At 46.1% G+C, this 16,547-nt stretch overlaps 1 protein-coding gene across 2 annotated transcripts in view; it reads right to left on the minus strand.

The window, feature by feature from the left end:
- The window catches only part of rad50 (RAD50 homolog, double strand break repair protein), a 200,868-nt gene that overhangs the window by 155,874 nt on the left and 28,447 nt on the right, over window positions 1–16,547 (minus strand). For both annotated transcript variants that reach the window (XM_072264068.1, XM_072264067.1), the window contains exons 4-6: window positions 11,561–11,712; window positions 10,499–10,684; window positions 7,897–8,101 (exon numbers count right to left, since the gene is read on the minus strand). In XM_072264068.1, coding sequence (XP_072120169.1) covers window positions 7,897–8,101; window positions 10,499–10,684; window positions 11,561–11,712 — 543 coding nt within the window. The remainder of the gene's footprint in view (window positions 1–7,896; window positions 8,102–10,498; window positions 10,685–11,560; window positions 11,713–16,547) is intronic.

Consider the following 16,547-nt stretch of genomic DNA (forward strand, 5'->3'; position numbering starts at 1 on the left):
CATTTTTGTGGTGCTCTGTGGGATTTGGTGAACTGGAGTCTTGAAGATGCAGTGAGATGGCATGGTGAGTACAGGCCAAATCGAGGCAGTGGGTCCTGAGCCCGAGAGTGAGGTCTCAGCCGATGTTTGACCGACTTAACTGCTGAGTCAGATTGAGAAGTTCCGGAAGAGGCGGCGGGATCAGGCCCGTGAGCAAGGAATGAGCCGATGTTCAGCCATTGCTGCAGCGGACTTGGGGTCGAATTGAAGTGGCAGGGTCAGGCCTGAGAGCCAGGACCGAGCCAATGCTTGGCTGATTTAAAAACAGGACCAGACTGATAGGGTCGGGTTGTCAGGGCCCGAGGTAATGGACGGGCTGGTGATCAGCTCATTGCTCTTTGAGGTTTACTTGTCTCTGCACTGACCTGAGGCTGAGGCCTGCAACTAACAGGCTTCTGGCCTGCTGCCTTGATGGAATGGCTTCCTGAACACAGACTCAATTCTGTGAACTTTAGTTTATTTGCTTATTTTTATTGTTTGCATGATTTGTTACTTTTTTCACACATCAGTTTTTGACGGTCTCCCAAGTAGAGCCCGGTCATTAAACGTGTGAAACCCACAATGAAGACTATTACGATCTGGCTGGAGGGGGCTGACTCTGCTCTTCAGCACCAATTCCAGCACACAGACTGGAGTGCGTTTGCTGCCCGTGCCACCACAGACTCTCAGATTAACACTGATTTATATACCAACTCTGTCCTTGAGCACATCAACAAGTGTGTCAATAGAGTGACATCACAAAAACAAATAAAAGATTTCCCCAACCAGAAACCATAGATGAACAGAGAAGTTCACCTCCTGCTCAAAGCCAGAGATTCAGCCTTCAGGTCTGGAGACTGGGAGGCTTACAGCTCAGCCAGGGCCAACCTGAGGGGAATCTCTCAGGCTAAACACATATACAAACAGAGAATCGAGGAGCATTTCAGCTCCTTGGACCCCCGGTGCATGTGGCATGGCATACAGGTCATTACAGACTTCAAACCATCTAGTACTGTGCCCCCTTCCAGCTCTGCTTCCCTCCCTGATCAGCTCAATTACTTCTACACTGGCTTTGACTGAGAGAACAAGGAGGTCACCCTCAAAACGGATCTGCCACCTGGTGAACTGCCTCTCTCACTTTCCACCTCCGATGTCTGTGCCACCCTGAGCAGGGTGAATGTACAGAAGGCAGCTGGTCCGGATGGAATACCTGGCCATGTGCTCAGTGTCTGTGCAGGGCAGTTGGCCGGGGTCTTCACGGACATACTTAATCTGTCCCTGGCCCAGGCAGTTGTCCCCACAAGTTTCAAGATTGCCACCATCGTGCCAGTGCCGAAGAATTCCACTGCCACGGGCCTGAATGACTTCTGCCCAGTTGCACTACCCCCATCATTGCCAAGTGCTTTGAGAGACTGGTTTTATCACATCTGAAATCCTGTCTGCGCACTACCCTGGACCCTCATCAATTTGGCTTACGCACCGACAGGTCAACAGAGGACGCCATCTCCACGGCACTTCACTCTGCCCTGACCCACCTGGACAGCCTCAACTCTTACGCCAGTATGCCGTTCATTGACTTTAGTTCGGTATTCAATACTGTGATCCCCTCCAAGCTGATTGCTAAACTTCGCCAGCTTGGTATCAGCTCATCCCTCTGCAATTGGACCTTGGACTTTCTCACTAACAGACCCCAATCAGTTAAGTTAGACAACCTCTCCTCCTCCACTCTCACCCTGAACACCGGCGTGCCTCAAGGCTGTGTGCTGAGCCCTCTTCTGTACTCCCTTTTCACCTATGACTGCGTTCCTGTACATGGTTCTAATTCCATAATCAAGTTTGCAGACGACACCACGGTGGTTGGCCTGATCAGAGGGGGTGACGAGACGGCCTACAGGGACGAGGTCCAGCACCTGGCCGTGTGATGTGCCAACAACAACCTGGCTCTTAACACCCAGAAGACCAACAAGATCATTGTGGACTTCAGGCATGCCAGGAGCCACACTCATGTCCCCATCTAAATCAACGGAGCTGTAGTGGAGCGTGTTTCAAGCTTCAAATCCCTTGGTGTCCACATTTCCGAGGATCTCACCTGATCCCTGAATTCCTCCATCCTGATCAAAAAGGCGCAACAGCACCTTTATTTCCTGCGGAGCATCAAGAAAGCTCACCTCTGTCCCAGTATAATGATGGACTTTTACCGCTGTACCATTGAGAGCGTACCCACCAACTACATTTCAGTGTGGTATGGCAATTGTCCCGTATCGGACCGCAAAGCATCCCAGTGTGTGGTGAAAACTGCCCAGCGGATTATCGGCACCCAATTGCCCACCATTGAGAACATCTACCATAAACGCTGCCTGGGCAGGGCGGAAAGCATTATCAAGGATGCATCTCACCCTAACCATGGACTTTTTACTCTCCTCCCATCCAGTAGGCGCTACAAGAGCCTCCGCTCCCGCACCAGCAGGCACAGGAAGAGCTTCTTCCCTGAGGCTGTGACCCTGCTGAATCTCACATCACAGCACTAAGCAGTATTGCATCCGTATTGTACTTTCTCAGCACTCCTATATTTGTGTGCTGTAGTACTTACTTTTTATTTGCAGTTATTTTGTAAATAACACTATTCTTTGCATTTCTGGTTCGATGCTAACTGCATTTCATTGGCTTTGTATCTGTACTCGGCACAATAACAATAAAGTTGAATCTAATCTAGTCTAATGGGTTCTATTGTGCTTTTTTGATTTTATGACTGCCTGTAAGAAATTGAAGTTCTAGGTTGCACATACTTTGAAAGTGATTGATGCAGCCCAGTTAAGATTCACTCATCTCACTCACTCCAATAACCTCATTTCACTCATCTCAATATTGAACTGATTCCACAACCTGTGAACTCTACAACTGATGTTTTCAAAATTATTTACTGGCTTTTTTTTTGTATTTGCACAGTTTGTCTTTCTTTGCACATTGGTGGTTTGTCAGTTTTTGTTTGTGTGCAGTTTTCATTGATTCTTTTGTATTTCTTTGTTCTACTGTGAATTCCCACAAGAAAATGAATCTCAGGGTAGTATATGGTGACATATATGTACTTTGATATTCCAAAAAAGGAAACTGTACTTCTGACCTCACATTTATAAACAAGAATATAGTTATTACAAAATTAGACATTTTTGGTACAACAGGTCTTTTTCCACAATTAATGAGGGATATATATATTAGGTAGGCTTCATATTAGCAGGCTTTCCACTGAGGTTGGCTGAAGCAGGAACCTGGGATAAGAGTGAAAGGTGAAATGTTTAAGAACCTGAGAGGTAACTTCTTCAGAGGGTGGTAGAAGTGTGGAACAAATTGCCAGTGGAAGTGGGGGATGAAAAGTTCAAAGTACATTTATTATCAAAATATGTATATTATTGAGACTTGTCTCCTTACAGGCAGCCACAAAACAAAGAAACCCAATAGAACCCGGAGTAATGCTGTTTCATTTGGCTGTATTCTCAGATATTCATGTATGGCTGAAAGGCAATTAAACTTGAACTTAAAGAAGAAGACTGTCAAACATCTAATGTGTAAAGAAAAAACGAATTATGCCAACAATAAAAAGTAAGCAAATATCATTCAGAACTAACATTCGCAAAAGTGAGACCACGGCCACGAAGTTAGTCAACACTACAGCCGGTCCAGGAGTCCATTAGTTACAGCGCAGCGCAGAGAAGCATAAACCTCAAGGAGCAGGGAGTTGACCACTGGCCGGTCCGTCACCTCCAACCCCGACAGTGACCTTTTCAATTTGGCCCGGCACTTAAATTGGCCAAACATTGGTTTGTTTCTCATTCTCGGACACAGGTCCTGCTGCTTTGATACTCTCTCGGGCCTGGGTCCCACAGCCTGTTCAGCCCATACCCGTCCTTCCCAATCTGGCCCGGCGCTTAAATTGGTCAAACACTGGTTCATTTCTCACTCTCGGACCCGGGCCTCGCCACAACCTCCTTTCGGCCCATACACGTCACGCCACAACCGTTCGTCAGCTTCCAGACATCAGTTTACACCGCAAAAATGCCAGGTTGTACAGGTGGTTCAAAAGCTCAACTCCAAAAGCTATAAACTACTGATTACAGTGATCATTGTCCAGAGAAAGTGTGATTAATAAAGTAGCTAGTAGTTTTGTTTGCTGCCAGCAAAGCGTCGCTGTGTTTCAGCAGAGCCGTCGTAAAACCGAAGTTTCGCAGGTTTGATTTTAACATTTTAGAGAAGTTTGGTAATTATACTTTATAATTTTTTGTCGCCAAACAATTAATACTAGAACGTACAATCATCACAGCGATATTTGATTCTGCGCTTCCCGCTCCCTGGATCACAAATCAATAGTAAGTATTAAAAATTTAAACTATAAATCATAAATAGAAAATAGAAAAATGGAAAGTAAGGTAGTGCAAAAAAACCGAGAGGCAGGTCCGGATATTTGGAGGGTACGGCCCAGATCCGGGGCAGGATCCATTCAGCAGTCTTATCACAGTTGGAAAGAAGCTGTTCCCAGATCTGGCCGTACGAGTCTTCAAGCTCCTGAGCCTTCCCCCGGAGGGAAGAGGGATGAAAAGTGTGTTGGCTGGGTAGGTCGTGTCCTTGATTATCCTGGCAGCACTGCTCCGACAGCGTGCAGTGCAAAGTGAGTCCAAGGACAGAAGATTGGTTTGTGTGATGTGCTGCGCCGTGTTCACGATCTTCTGCAGCTTCTTCCGGTCTTGGACAGGACAACTTCCATACCAGGTTGTGATGCACCCTAGAAGAATGCTTTCTACACTTGTGAAGGTTTTAGGGGACAGGTCAAATTTCTTTCGTTTTCTCAGGAAGTAAATGCACTGGTGGGCCTTCTTGGCAGTGGACTCTGCTTGGTTGGACCAAATCAGGTCATTTGTGATATTAACCCCGAGGAACTTAAAGCTTTTGACCTGTTTCACCTGCGCACCACCGATGTAAATTGGGTCGTGCAGTCCGCTACTCCTTCTGAACTCAACAACCAATTCCTTTGCCTGCACTCTGTCCACCAGAGAAAGCAGGATCTCCCAGCAGCCACACATTTTAATTTCACATCCCATTGCCATTCTGATATGCCTATCCACGGCCTCCTCTACTGTAAAGATGAAGCCACACTCAGGTTGGAGGAACAACACCTTATATTCCATCTGGGTAGCCTCCAACCTGATGGCATGAAAATTGACTTCTCAAACTTCCGCTAATGCCCCACCTCCCCGTCGTACCCCATCCGTTATTTATATACATACATTCTTTCTCTCTCTCTCCTTTTTCTCCCTCTGTCCCTCTGACTATACCCCTTGCCCATCCTCTGGGTTTTTCCCCCCTCCCCCTTTTCCTTCTCCCTGGGCCTCCTGTCCAATGATCCTCTCATATCCCTTTTGCCAATCACCTGTCCAGCTCTTGGCTCCATCCCTCGCCCTCCTGTCTTCTCCTATCATTTTGGATCTCGCCCTCCCCCTCTCAAATCTCTTACTAGCTCTTCCTTCAGTTAGTCCTGACAAAGGGTCTCGGCCCGAAACGTCGACTGTACCTCTTCCCAGAGATGCTGCCTGGCCTGCTGCGTTCACCAGCAACTTTGATGTGTGTTCCTTAACCAATTCCTTCGTCTTGCTGACGTTGAGAGATAGGTTATTGTCTTCGCACCATGCCACCAGGTTCTTAATTTCCTCTCTGTACTCAAACTCATCATTACCCGAGATACGGCCTAAACACAATTATGGGTATACAGTAAGTGCAACAGGGGGCTGAGTACATAGCCTGGTGGGGCACCGGTGCTCAGGGTGCTTGTAGGGGAGAGCTTATCCGCTATTTTTACAGCCTGGGTCTTGTCTGTGAGGAAGTTGAAGATCCAGCTGCAGATCTGAGTGCTAAGGCCCAGGTTCCGGAGCTTAGGAATCAGTTTATTTGGAATGGTGGTATTAAAGGCAGAGCTGTAGTCAATGAAAAGGAGCCTTACGTATGTGTCTTTATTCTCCAGGTGTTCTAAGGAGGAATGTAGGGCCAGAGAGATGGCATCTGCCGTTGACCTGTTGCTCTGGTACGCGAATTGCAAAGCGTCCAGGTTGACCGGTAGGCTGTGGTTGATGTGTGCCATAACCAATCTCTCGAAGCACTTCATAGCAATTGATGTCAGAGCCACAGGTCGATAGTCATTCAGGCATGCCACCTTGCTCTTCTTCGGCACTGGGATTATCGTTGCCTTCTTAAAACACGAGGGGATCTTAGACTGAAGCAAGGAGCAGATGAAGATGTCAGCAAACACTCCAGCTAGCTCGCTTGCACAGGCCCAGAGAACCCGTCCCGGGATGCCATCTGGGCCCGTTGCCTTCCTTGGATTTATCTTCAGGAAGGCCCTTCTAACGTCCTCCTCGGTGACGATGATTCTCGATGCCACCAGGTCCGGTTCATCCGGAGGGAGTGGGATGCTCCTCTTCTGTTCGAATCTTGCATAGAATACGTTAAGTTCATCAGGAAGAGAAGCACCACAGTTATTGATATTCCCAGCCTTTTCTTTGCGCCCAGTGATCTCATTTAGACCCTGCCATAGTCTACTGGCATCCCTCTGGCTAGCCTGGGCTTCCAACTTGGCTCGATATGGCCTCTTGGCGCCCTTAATGGCCTTCCGGAGTTCACGCCTGGATTCCGTGTAGCAACTGGTATCCCCAGACCTAAAAGCTGCAGCTCTAGCCTTCAAAAGGGACTTGACCTCATAATTCATCCAAGGTTTTCGGTTAGGGAATACCCGGATCGTCTTGCGAGACACACAGTCCTCCGCGCATTTCCAAATAAAGTCCGTGACAGCTGAGGCATACTTATCGAGGTTAGCTGCGGAGTCCTTGAATACTAACCAGACCACCGATTCAAAGCAGTAACGGAGGGCCTCATCCGTTTCCTCCGTCCAACGCAACACTACTTTTGACACCATGACCTCCCGCTTCAGTTTCTGTTTATAAGCCGGGAGGAGGAGTACGGCCTGATTGTCCAACTTTCCGAAGTGAGGCCGTGGGACGGAACGGTAGGCATCCTTGACTGCTGTGTAGCAGTGGTCAAGTATATTCGGGCCTCTAGTGGGGCAGGAGACATGTTGGTATAACTTTGGCAGCGCCTTTGTGAGATTGGCCTGGTTAAAGTCCCCGGCTGTAATGAGCAAAGCCTCCGGATACCCGGTCTCAAGTTCACTGATGTTGACGTACAGTATGTTCAAAGCACACTCCACGTCTGCCTGGGGGGGAACGTAGACCGCTGTCAGTATGACCGAGGTGAATTCCCGTGGCAGGTAGTAGGGACGACACTTCACCGACAGGTGTTCCAGGTCCAGGCTGCAGGAGCTTGTCAGTGCCACTGTGTCCGAGCACCATGCAGTGTTGATCAGTAGGCAGACACCACCTCCCCTCGTCTTGCTCCAAGACGCCGTGCGGTCCATCCGATGGATCGAAAATCCCTCCGGTCGGATGGCACAGGCGGGGGTAGCAGGGGAGAGCCAGGTCTTGGTGAAACAGAATACACAGCAGTTCTGCATCTCCCTGCAGTAGGTGAGTCTCCCTTTTAGATCATCCAATTGCAAGGACGGGAAGGGTATGGAAGGCTATGGTCTAGGTGTGGAATAACAGTTCGATATGGACTTGATGGGTCAAAGAGCTTGTTTCTTTGCTGTAGCACTCTATAGCTCTTTGACACAGTAGAGTCTGACAATAAGATGAAACCTTAGCTGCAGGGCAAATCAAGCAGGTGTTTCAGTGAATGCATTCTGAACTCTAAGCCACAACCACAATGATGCACTTCAAAGGAGTATCCAACACTGATTTCCTCTGCTAAGGGAGGAGAAACATGAAAAGTGAAATGTGTTACCTCTAAGGGAGCTATCTGATTTTCAATCGATTGGACGTTCTCCTTCGAAGCAGCCAGCTGGTTCTCTTTGTCCGCCAGCTGATGTTGGATTTCCTGGGCTTTCTCCTTATTTTGCTTCAGGTACTTGAGCGCTGTTTGATACTCTCGGACCTTCTGTGACTGATTCAGCCGGACCTGACGAAGCTTTTCTAGAGCTTTAATGTACCTGGAATGAAACAGTAAATTCACATTCTTCGCTGCTACAACCGATTTAATAGAATTTAGTTCAATATCAGAAAGATTCCTATCAATGAATGAAAATTACTTTTAAAGTGTTGTAGAACCACAAAATATTAATAAAATTTAGTGTTCTCTACCACAGATCCAGTGGATAGTAAGTTTATATGACTGCATGTGCATTGTAATGTGTACGGCATTAAGTAAAGGTGCTGCCTAGATATTGTGCTCACTGTGTAATGTTCGTGTGTGCTGTGGAGTCGTCGTTTTAGTTGCTTCTCTGAGACCGAACGTGACTTGCTTCTTCCCAAGTATTGTGGGTTCTGAGGTAAGCGATACAGGATCCAGACTCTGCCACGAGGACAGAACATTCCTGATGGTCTGGATGACTTGCACTCCTTCGATCGTTAATATGGCTCCCAAAACTAGCTCAAGGGGCGGCATGGTAACGTAGGGGTTAGCAGGACGCTTCACAGTACCAGAGATCTGGGTTCAATTCCCGCCACTGCCTGAGAGGAAATTGTGCGTTCTCCCCCGTGACCACATGGGTTTCCGTCAGGTGCTCTGGTTTCCGCCCACAGTCCAAAGAGGTACCAGCTGATAGGTTAATTGGTCATTGTAAACTGTCCTATGATTAGGCTAAGGTTAAATTGGGGGACGGGGTGTTGGTGGGTGGCTGCAAAGGCTGGAAGGGTCGATTCCATGCTGCGTCTCATTAAATCTCATTCAATAAATAAGTAAGCAGACAATGCTCCTTCTGCACTTTGAGTCATAGGTCATTGAGGATGCCTTCTATCTTCCAAGGAATGAAAGCTTGGATCTTTAGTAACACACACACACAAAATGCCGGAGGAACTCAGCAGATCAGGCAGCATCTATGGAGAGGTTTGCGGCCCTGATCCTTTTATCAGGACTGGATTGTGAATCTTTCCCTCTGCCTGCCTGTGTTGGAAGTCTGGTGTGTGAATGAGGTAGCCTGTCCAACACAGCCATATGAGTGTAATTAGGTCCCAGTACAATGCAGTACAATTCCATTTTGAAATAAAAATTGATTAAACAAGAAATGAAGGGATTTATTACACACTTAGCTGGGCCTATGCCAGACCACGCATTCATAAGTTGCGTTAAGTCGCGAAAACAAAAACCAGCATGCAGAATATAGTGCTGCCACTTCAGAGAAAGGGTAGTGCAGGTTGATAATGGCCAAGACGAGCTAGACTGGGAGATCAAGAGTTCATATCTTAGTGCACCAGCAGCCTGGTAACAGTGGAATAGAAGCAGTCCTTCAGCAAAGAATTTTGTGCTCTCAGGTTTTGGATCTTCAGCCTGATGGGAAAGTGGAGAAGAGACAACGTCCAGGTTTGGAGGTATCTTTGATTATGTTTTGCCATGCTCGAGATGCAAATAAGTGAAATAAACTTTACATATCAACTCAAGAGATTCTGAAGATGCTGGAAACACACACTAAATGGTGGAGGAACTCAGCAGGTCTGTGGAAAGGAATAAATAGTCAACATTTCCATTCAACGCCCTTCATCAGGGCTGGAAAGGAAGTGGGGGAAGATGCCAGAATAAAAAGGATTGGGGAGAGGAAGTAGGACAGCTGGAAGGTGATAGGTAAAGCCAGATGATTATCGGGGGGGGGAGGGGAGCAGGGGGTATGAAGTAAGAAGCTGGGAGGTTACAGGTGGAAAAGGCAAAGGGCTGGAAAATAAACAATCTGATAACAGAGAGTGGCAGAAAAGGAAGGAGGAAGAGCATCAGGGAAAGTAATAGGTAGATGGGGGCAAGAGACAAGAGTGGGGAATAGAAAAAATGGGAAGACGGAGGAAAAAAATACTGGAAGGAGAGATCAATTTTTATGCAGTCAGGTTTGAAGGCACCTGTACGGAATTTGAGGTGCTGCTCCTCCACCCTGAGTGTGGCCTCATCGTGGCAAGAGAGGGGTCACATGTTGGAACGGGAATGGGATGGGAATTAGAATGATAGGCCACCAGGAAATTCTGCTTTTGGAGGATGGAGCAGAGGCGTTCGACAAAAGCAGTCCTCCAATTTATGTCGGATTTCACCAATGCAGAGGAGGCCTTATTGGGAGCACCGGACAGAGTAGACAATCCCAACAGGTTCGCAGCTAAAGTGCTGCCTCACCTGAAGGACTGTTTGGGGCCCTGAACGGGTGTGGGGGGGGGGGAGGTGAATGGGAAGGTGCGTCACCTCTGCCACTTGTAGAGAAGCGTACCAGGAGAAAGATAAGAGGGGAGGGGTGAATTTCAGGGAGGTGTGCTGGGAGGGAGATTAGTGGGGAGAGACGAATGCACAAAGAAAATGTGTCAGGTTTGGCTCATTGAAATAAATGCCGCATTCTGGAACCGGAAGGAAATCTCACCTTGTGGCTGAGAAAATCTCATCAAATTTCTGTTTCAGAGTCTTTCCTTCACTCAGAGGCCAGTTTGAATCTTCTTGGTGACAGAATATAACATTAATTAACACAGCTTTTGAGACGCCCAAGGCACTGATCATCTCGCGATCCATCTCTGCACATTTTGAACTCAAGCTGACCTTTTCTCCATGCCTTTAAAAATGAAAACAAAAGCACTCAATGATGCTCAATTTTTCTTTTATTCTTTCTTTTCCCCTTCCTTCCCCCATCCCTCCAAAGGGAACTTTGTTCCACATTTGTTTCTGTAGCTAACACAGTATAATTCAACACAATAGTTATCCATAATTAATAATTTAATGGAAAAATTATCTTGACATTATCATAATACTGCCTGAAGAAATTTGTGCATGAACAGATCTCAACACTCTCCAAATGTACCTTTGCATAAAATAGATTATCAGAATCAGGTTTACTATCACCAGCACATGTGGAGAAATTTGCTGATTGATGCTTTACAGATTGCAAGATGATAAAAGAAGCAAGCGCTTCTTTAGATAGACTCTGCCCTTGATGAGTGGCGGGGTGGAGATACGTCTCTGGCAAAGGAGGTGTAAGATGCTCCTTCCTTGCGCTCGTCTGCAGGTGACCCTTGGACAAGGTGTAGCACCTGCTCAGACCCCAGATCAGGGTCATGTGAAGCAATGAGAGCGGGTGCTAGAAAGTTGAATGAGCCGCCTGGTGCACATCACAAGTCCTAGTTATGTGACCACTGACACCAACAAGACAATCTCTGAAGAGTATTGATAATAGCAAGGGGTCACCCATCTTGCAAAGACACTGCCCAGAAGGCGGCAATGGCAGACCACTTCTGTAGAAAAATTTGCCCAGTACAATCATGGTCATGGAAAGACCACGATCGCCCACGTCATATGACACAGCAGATAATGATGATGGCACTGTCCTTGAGCCCTGGCTCTGTCCCATAACCCAGTCACCTTTCTTTCAGCTATCAGTTCATGAGCCACATCTGTCACACAAAACAAAAATTCTTTGCCGAGTTCAACTCACTTCATCCGTGTGATCACGCCCTCCAAGGTTTTGAATTCAGTCCTTTTGCCCTTCTGCGTGCAAAGCATCGATCTCTGTACGGCTACCATTTCTCCATTCACGTCTCGAAACTGTAGACGGATTTGCGCTCGCACATCAGTTTCATGGGCGACCTTTGTCAAAAAAAAAACACAAACATGGTCACTTCCTGCCCTCATTTATTGCAAATCCCAAAAGAAGACAACATGAATGTAACACTCGCTAATTAATTTTACACTTGTTCAAAACTGCTTTCATTATTTTTTAAATTTACATATTTGCAAAGAATAATAAACACTTGGGGTTACGGTTTCTGTCACCTGCAGTGAAAACTTCTGTCACTCCTGTCATTCCTGCATTCATAACAAAATGAAGCTTATATGGAAAATATGAAGTACCTCATTGGTAAACCTGTAAAAATTAGCTATGGCTCAAATATCGTTCTATTAGGCATACAATGGGATATATGGGGTGCTGAGGGATGGGTAGCACGTCTGGTGAAGGGGCTTGTCATGTCCATTCCAGGGACAGCTCACCCACCTTTGGTCCCCACCGGACACTCAGCTCTCACCTGCGGCTCCAAGTAGCTGTTTGCATGCGACAGTGGCCACACCCTAGTACAGCGGTCTCCAACCACCGGGCCGCGGCGAAACGATATGATTTGGCGATATAAGTCAGCTGCACCTTTCCTCAATCCCTGTCATGCCCACTGTTGAGCTTGAATGTGCGCGAGGTCATTACACACGCGTCATCCATGTCAGCGCGGGAAGAAGATCAGCTCCTCGAGCTTGTAAATGACGGCGGGCTGAAAAGTATGTTTGACATAACATCTCTGCTGGCATTCTGGATCAAAGTCAAGGCTAAATATCCTGAGATAGCCACAGAAGCACCGAAAACGTTGCTTCCATTTCCAACATATCTCTGCAATGAATGCAACGAAAACTAAATTGTGGAATAGATTGGACATAAGGAACCCCGTTCGAGTATTGCTGTCTCCCATCACCCCACGATAGGACCGTCTTGTTGCAGGGAAACAAGTATTCAGCCCAGGGCTCCCACTGATTCAGCGATATTGGTGCGTTGCAATGATTTTATACGTTCCTATGAGGAAAATATGCGCTGTATGTTTACTGTCCAAGCGTTACTTAAAATGTTATGATGCTATTATAAGTGACTTATATAACCAGATAACAATTACAGCACGGAAATAGGCGATCTCAGCCCTTCTAGTCCATGCCGAAAGCTACTCTCACCTAGTCCCACCGACCTGCACTCAGCCCATATCCCTCCATTCCTTTCCTGTCCATATACCTATCCAATTTTTCTTTAAATAATATCGAACCTGCCTCTACCACTTCTACTGGAAGTTCTTTCAACACTTACTTCAAGCTCCCCATCCTCCACTGATGATTGACTTATCACTATATTCACGTGTGTTTAATATTAAAATTGTTAGATAAACCCTTTTAGAAACGAAATTGAGTGTATTAGCCACTTATTACCAATATTCGGGTCGTGATTAACAACCCCCCCACCCCCACCCCCGAACAGAATCGCCAAAAACGATTTGCAGAGAATAATATCGGCAGGTACACACATGCGCACTGGTGCCCGCGCAAGGCTTCATGGTCATTGTAGTCTTTCTCGGGGTAAACACTACTCTTGTCCGTTGGCAACCCTACCCCCCCCCCTCGGGTCGGCAGGTCCGCAAGAATATTGTCAATATTAAACCAGTCCGCAATGCAAAAAAGGTTGGGGACCCTTGCCCTAGTACACCACTTCAACAGGCGGGATAAACCAGGTGAGGGCAGCCAGCGGCCTCATACCCCGGAGAGTTCGGGATATGCCTGTCCCAGCATGTGAAGGCAGCTCTAGCAGACTGGTGGATGAGATCTACAGTGACATCCAATGGGTAGGAAGGCGGTACTGCGACGCTCCATGGCGAACGAAGGGCATTACAAGGCACAGAAGACATCATGGTCATCCACTGAAACCGAGGAAGATCCCAGTATGTGGCACTTGTTTGCACCACTGGACTCGAAGGTTGAGAGAATGGAACTGCCCCAGTGCAATGGTTTTTTCACTTTAAAAACTCTCCTGCACAGGTTTTCTGTCATCGTCGGACACGACGAACAGCCTCCAGGTATACAATACCTGGATGCTCAATTAAACCCGACGTCCACTATACTGACAAGGAGATAAATGCAACAGTCTCACATTGAAATTTGTGGCAGCAATGGTTCCAAAATCAGTAATATTCTGATTCTAAGTAGGACATTTAAAGTGGCAGAATTTGTCATTTCAATTTTACTAAAAGTCCATGCAACAAGAGTAAAATGAATATCGTTGGTGGAACAATTAACATTGCTCGTTGCAAATTGTCCGGTGATGGGGTTAGGGTTAAATCACCATTGTCGGGGGTTGCTGGGGCAGCGCAGCTGGAAGGGCTGGAGAGGAGGAGTAGGGAGTAAGAGTAAGCAAACGTTGACTGCTTATTCCCCCCCCCATAGATCCTGCTTGACCTGCTGAGTTCCTCCGGCATTTTACATGTGTATACACACACACCACACACACACACACACACACACGGCCTATAAAAAGTATTTGCTGTCCCTTGGAAGTTTTCATGCTTTATTGTTTTACAACATTGGATCACAGTGGATTTAATTTGTTTTTTTTTGACACTGATCAACAGAAAAGACTCTTCATGTCAAAGTGAAAACAGATTTCTACAAACTGGTACAAATTTATTAATTATTAACCACAAAATAACTGATTGCGTAATTACTCACTCCCTTCAAGTCAGTATTTAACAGATACACCTTTGGCAGCAATTACAGCCTTGAGTCTATGTGAATAGGTCTCTTATCGGCTTTGCACGTCTGGACACTACAATTTTTCCCCAGTCTTTTTTACAAAACTGCTCAGGCTCTGTTAGATTGCAAGAGGATGGTGAGTGAACAGCCCTTATCAAGTCCAGCCAAAAGTTCTCAATTGGATTGAGGTCTGGACTCTGACTTGGCCAGTCCAGGACATTTAAGCCATTCCTGTGTAGCTTTGGCTAAATGCCTGCGGTCATTGCCTTGTTAGAAAGCAGACCTTCTCCTAAGTTGCAGTTTTCTTGCAGATTGCATTAGGTTTTCCTCCAGGATTTCCCTGTATTTTGCTGCATTTATTTTACCCTCTACCTTCACAAGCCTCCCAGAGCTGCAGTGAAGCATTCCCACAGCATGATGCAGCCACCACCATGTTCAGAGTAGGGATGGTGTGATATTGATGATGTGCAGTGCTTGGCTTATGCCAAACATAGTCTTCAACCTGATGGTCAAAAAGCTCAGTCTTGGTTTCATCAGACCATAGAACCTTCTTCCAGCTGACTTCAGAGTCCCCTATATACCTTCTGGCAAACTCTAGCCAAAATTTCATGTGAGTTTTTTTCAACAGTGGCTTTCTCTTTGCCACTCTCCTGTAAAGCTACAACTGATGAAGCACCCAGGCAACAATTGTTGTATGCACAGTCTCTCCCATCTCAGCCACTGAATCTTGTAACTCCTCTAGAGTTGTCATAGGTCTCTTGGTGGTCTCCCTCACTAGTCTCCTTCTTGCACGGTCACATTCTTTCCACTTCTTGATGATTGACCTAACTATACTCCAAGGGATATTAATTGTCTTGGAAGTTTTCTTGTAACCATCTCTTGACTTGTGCTTTTCAATAACCTTGTGGTGGAGTTGTTTGGAGTGTTCTTTTGTCTTCATGATGTAGTTTTTTGCCAGGATACTAACTCACCAGCAGCTGGACCTTCCAGACACAGGTGTATTTTTACTACAATCAATTGAAACACCTTGACTGCACACGGTGATCTCTATTTAACTAATGATGCGACTTCTAAAACCAATCGGCTGCACCAATGATGATTTGGTGAGTCATATTAAGGGGGTGAATACTTATGCAATCAAATATTTTGTGTTTTATATTTGTAATTAACTTAGATCACTTTGTGGAGATCTGTTTTCACTTTGACACGAAAACAGTCTTTTCCGTTGATCAATGGCAAAAAAGCCAAATTAAATCCACTGAGTTTCAGTGTTGTAATCCAATAAAACATGAAGACTTCCAAGGTGGTTGAATACTTTTTGATGTGAATATATTGTATGCCATTGGGGAAAATCTAATATCACTAAACCTCTGGTGTTAAAGTCATGGTCAGGAACTCATGCAACATTCAAGCAGCCTCTGACAATGAAGGAAACCCTCCAGACCACCAAGTTCTGACTCATTCTACTTTATTCTCCTCACATTCCCAACAATTCCCCAGATTCGTCCAATCACCTATATGCTCGGGGCAACTTGGTGGCCAAATAATCTGCTATTCTGCACATCTTGGGTACGTGGGAGGAACAGGAGCACCTGGAGTGTACCCTCATGGTTACAAGAAAACATGCAAGCTCCAGGCAGATAGCATCCAAGGTCAGGATTGGCCCAGATTGCGAGAGAAGTGGGGTAACAGCTGCAACAATGCACCATACTCTAAAAGCACAACCATGCCTAAAACACATGACTGGATCACAGATTATAAAACTTACTTTATGGTTGGTCACTTGCTCTGTTCCCACCCCCAGCAGCAAAATGAGTCACACAGACCAGTTGACTCACTCCTCACATCAAGTCCTGTTCTAGCTGTTTTTCAAAATATGGTAGCAGTTTTTGTTTTACTAAAAGCATTTTAAATAGACTTTCTGTAAATGATTTGAGAAAAAAAAACACATTCTGTGATGATAATCTCTCAATATTACACATAGACTGACACAATGACCTTACAGTTTGCTGAAATGCGCCAAGTGTCTTGCAGCCCACAGGAAGTCGGCGATGATCACCAGCACATCTTGTATTTTGTCTCCTCAACAAAACGGGTTAACTGCACTCACTTGCTCATCCACTGAGAAGTTCCCACAACCAACGATCTCACTT

This window comes from Mobula birostris, chromosome 7 (genome assembly GCF_030028105.1).
Source record: "Mobula birostris isolate sMobBir1 chromosome 7, sMobBir1.hap1, whole genome shotgun sequence".
Taxonomy (NCBI): domain Eukaryota; kingdom Metazoa; phylum Chordata; class Chondrichthyes; order Myliobatiformes; family Myliobatidae; genus Mobula; species Mobula birostris.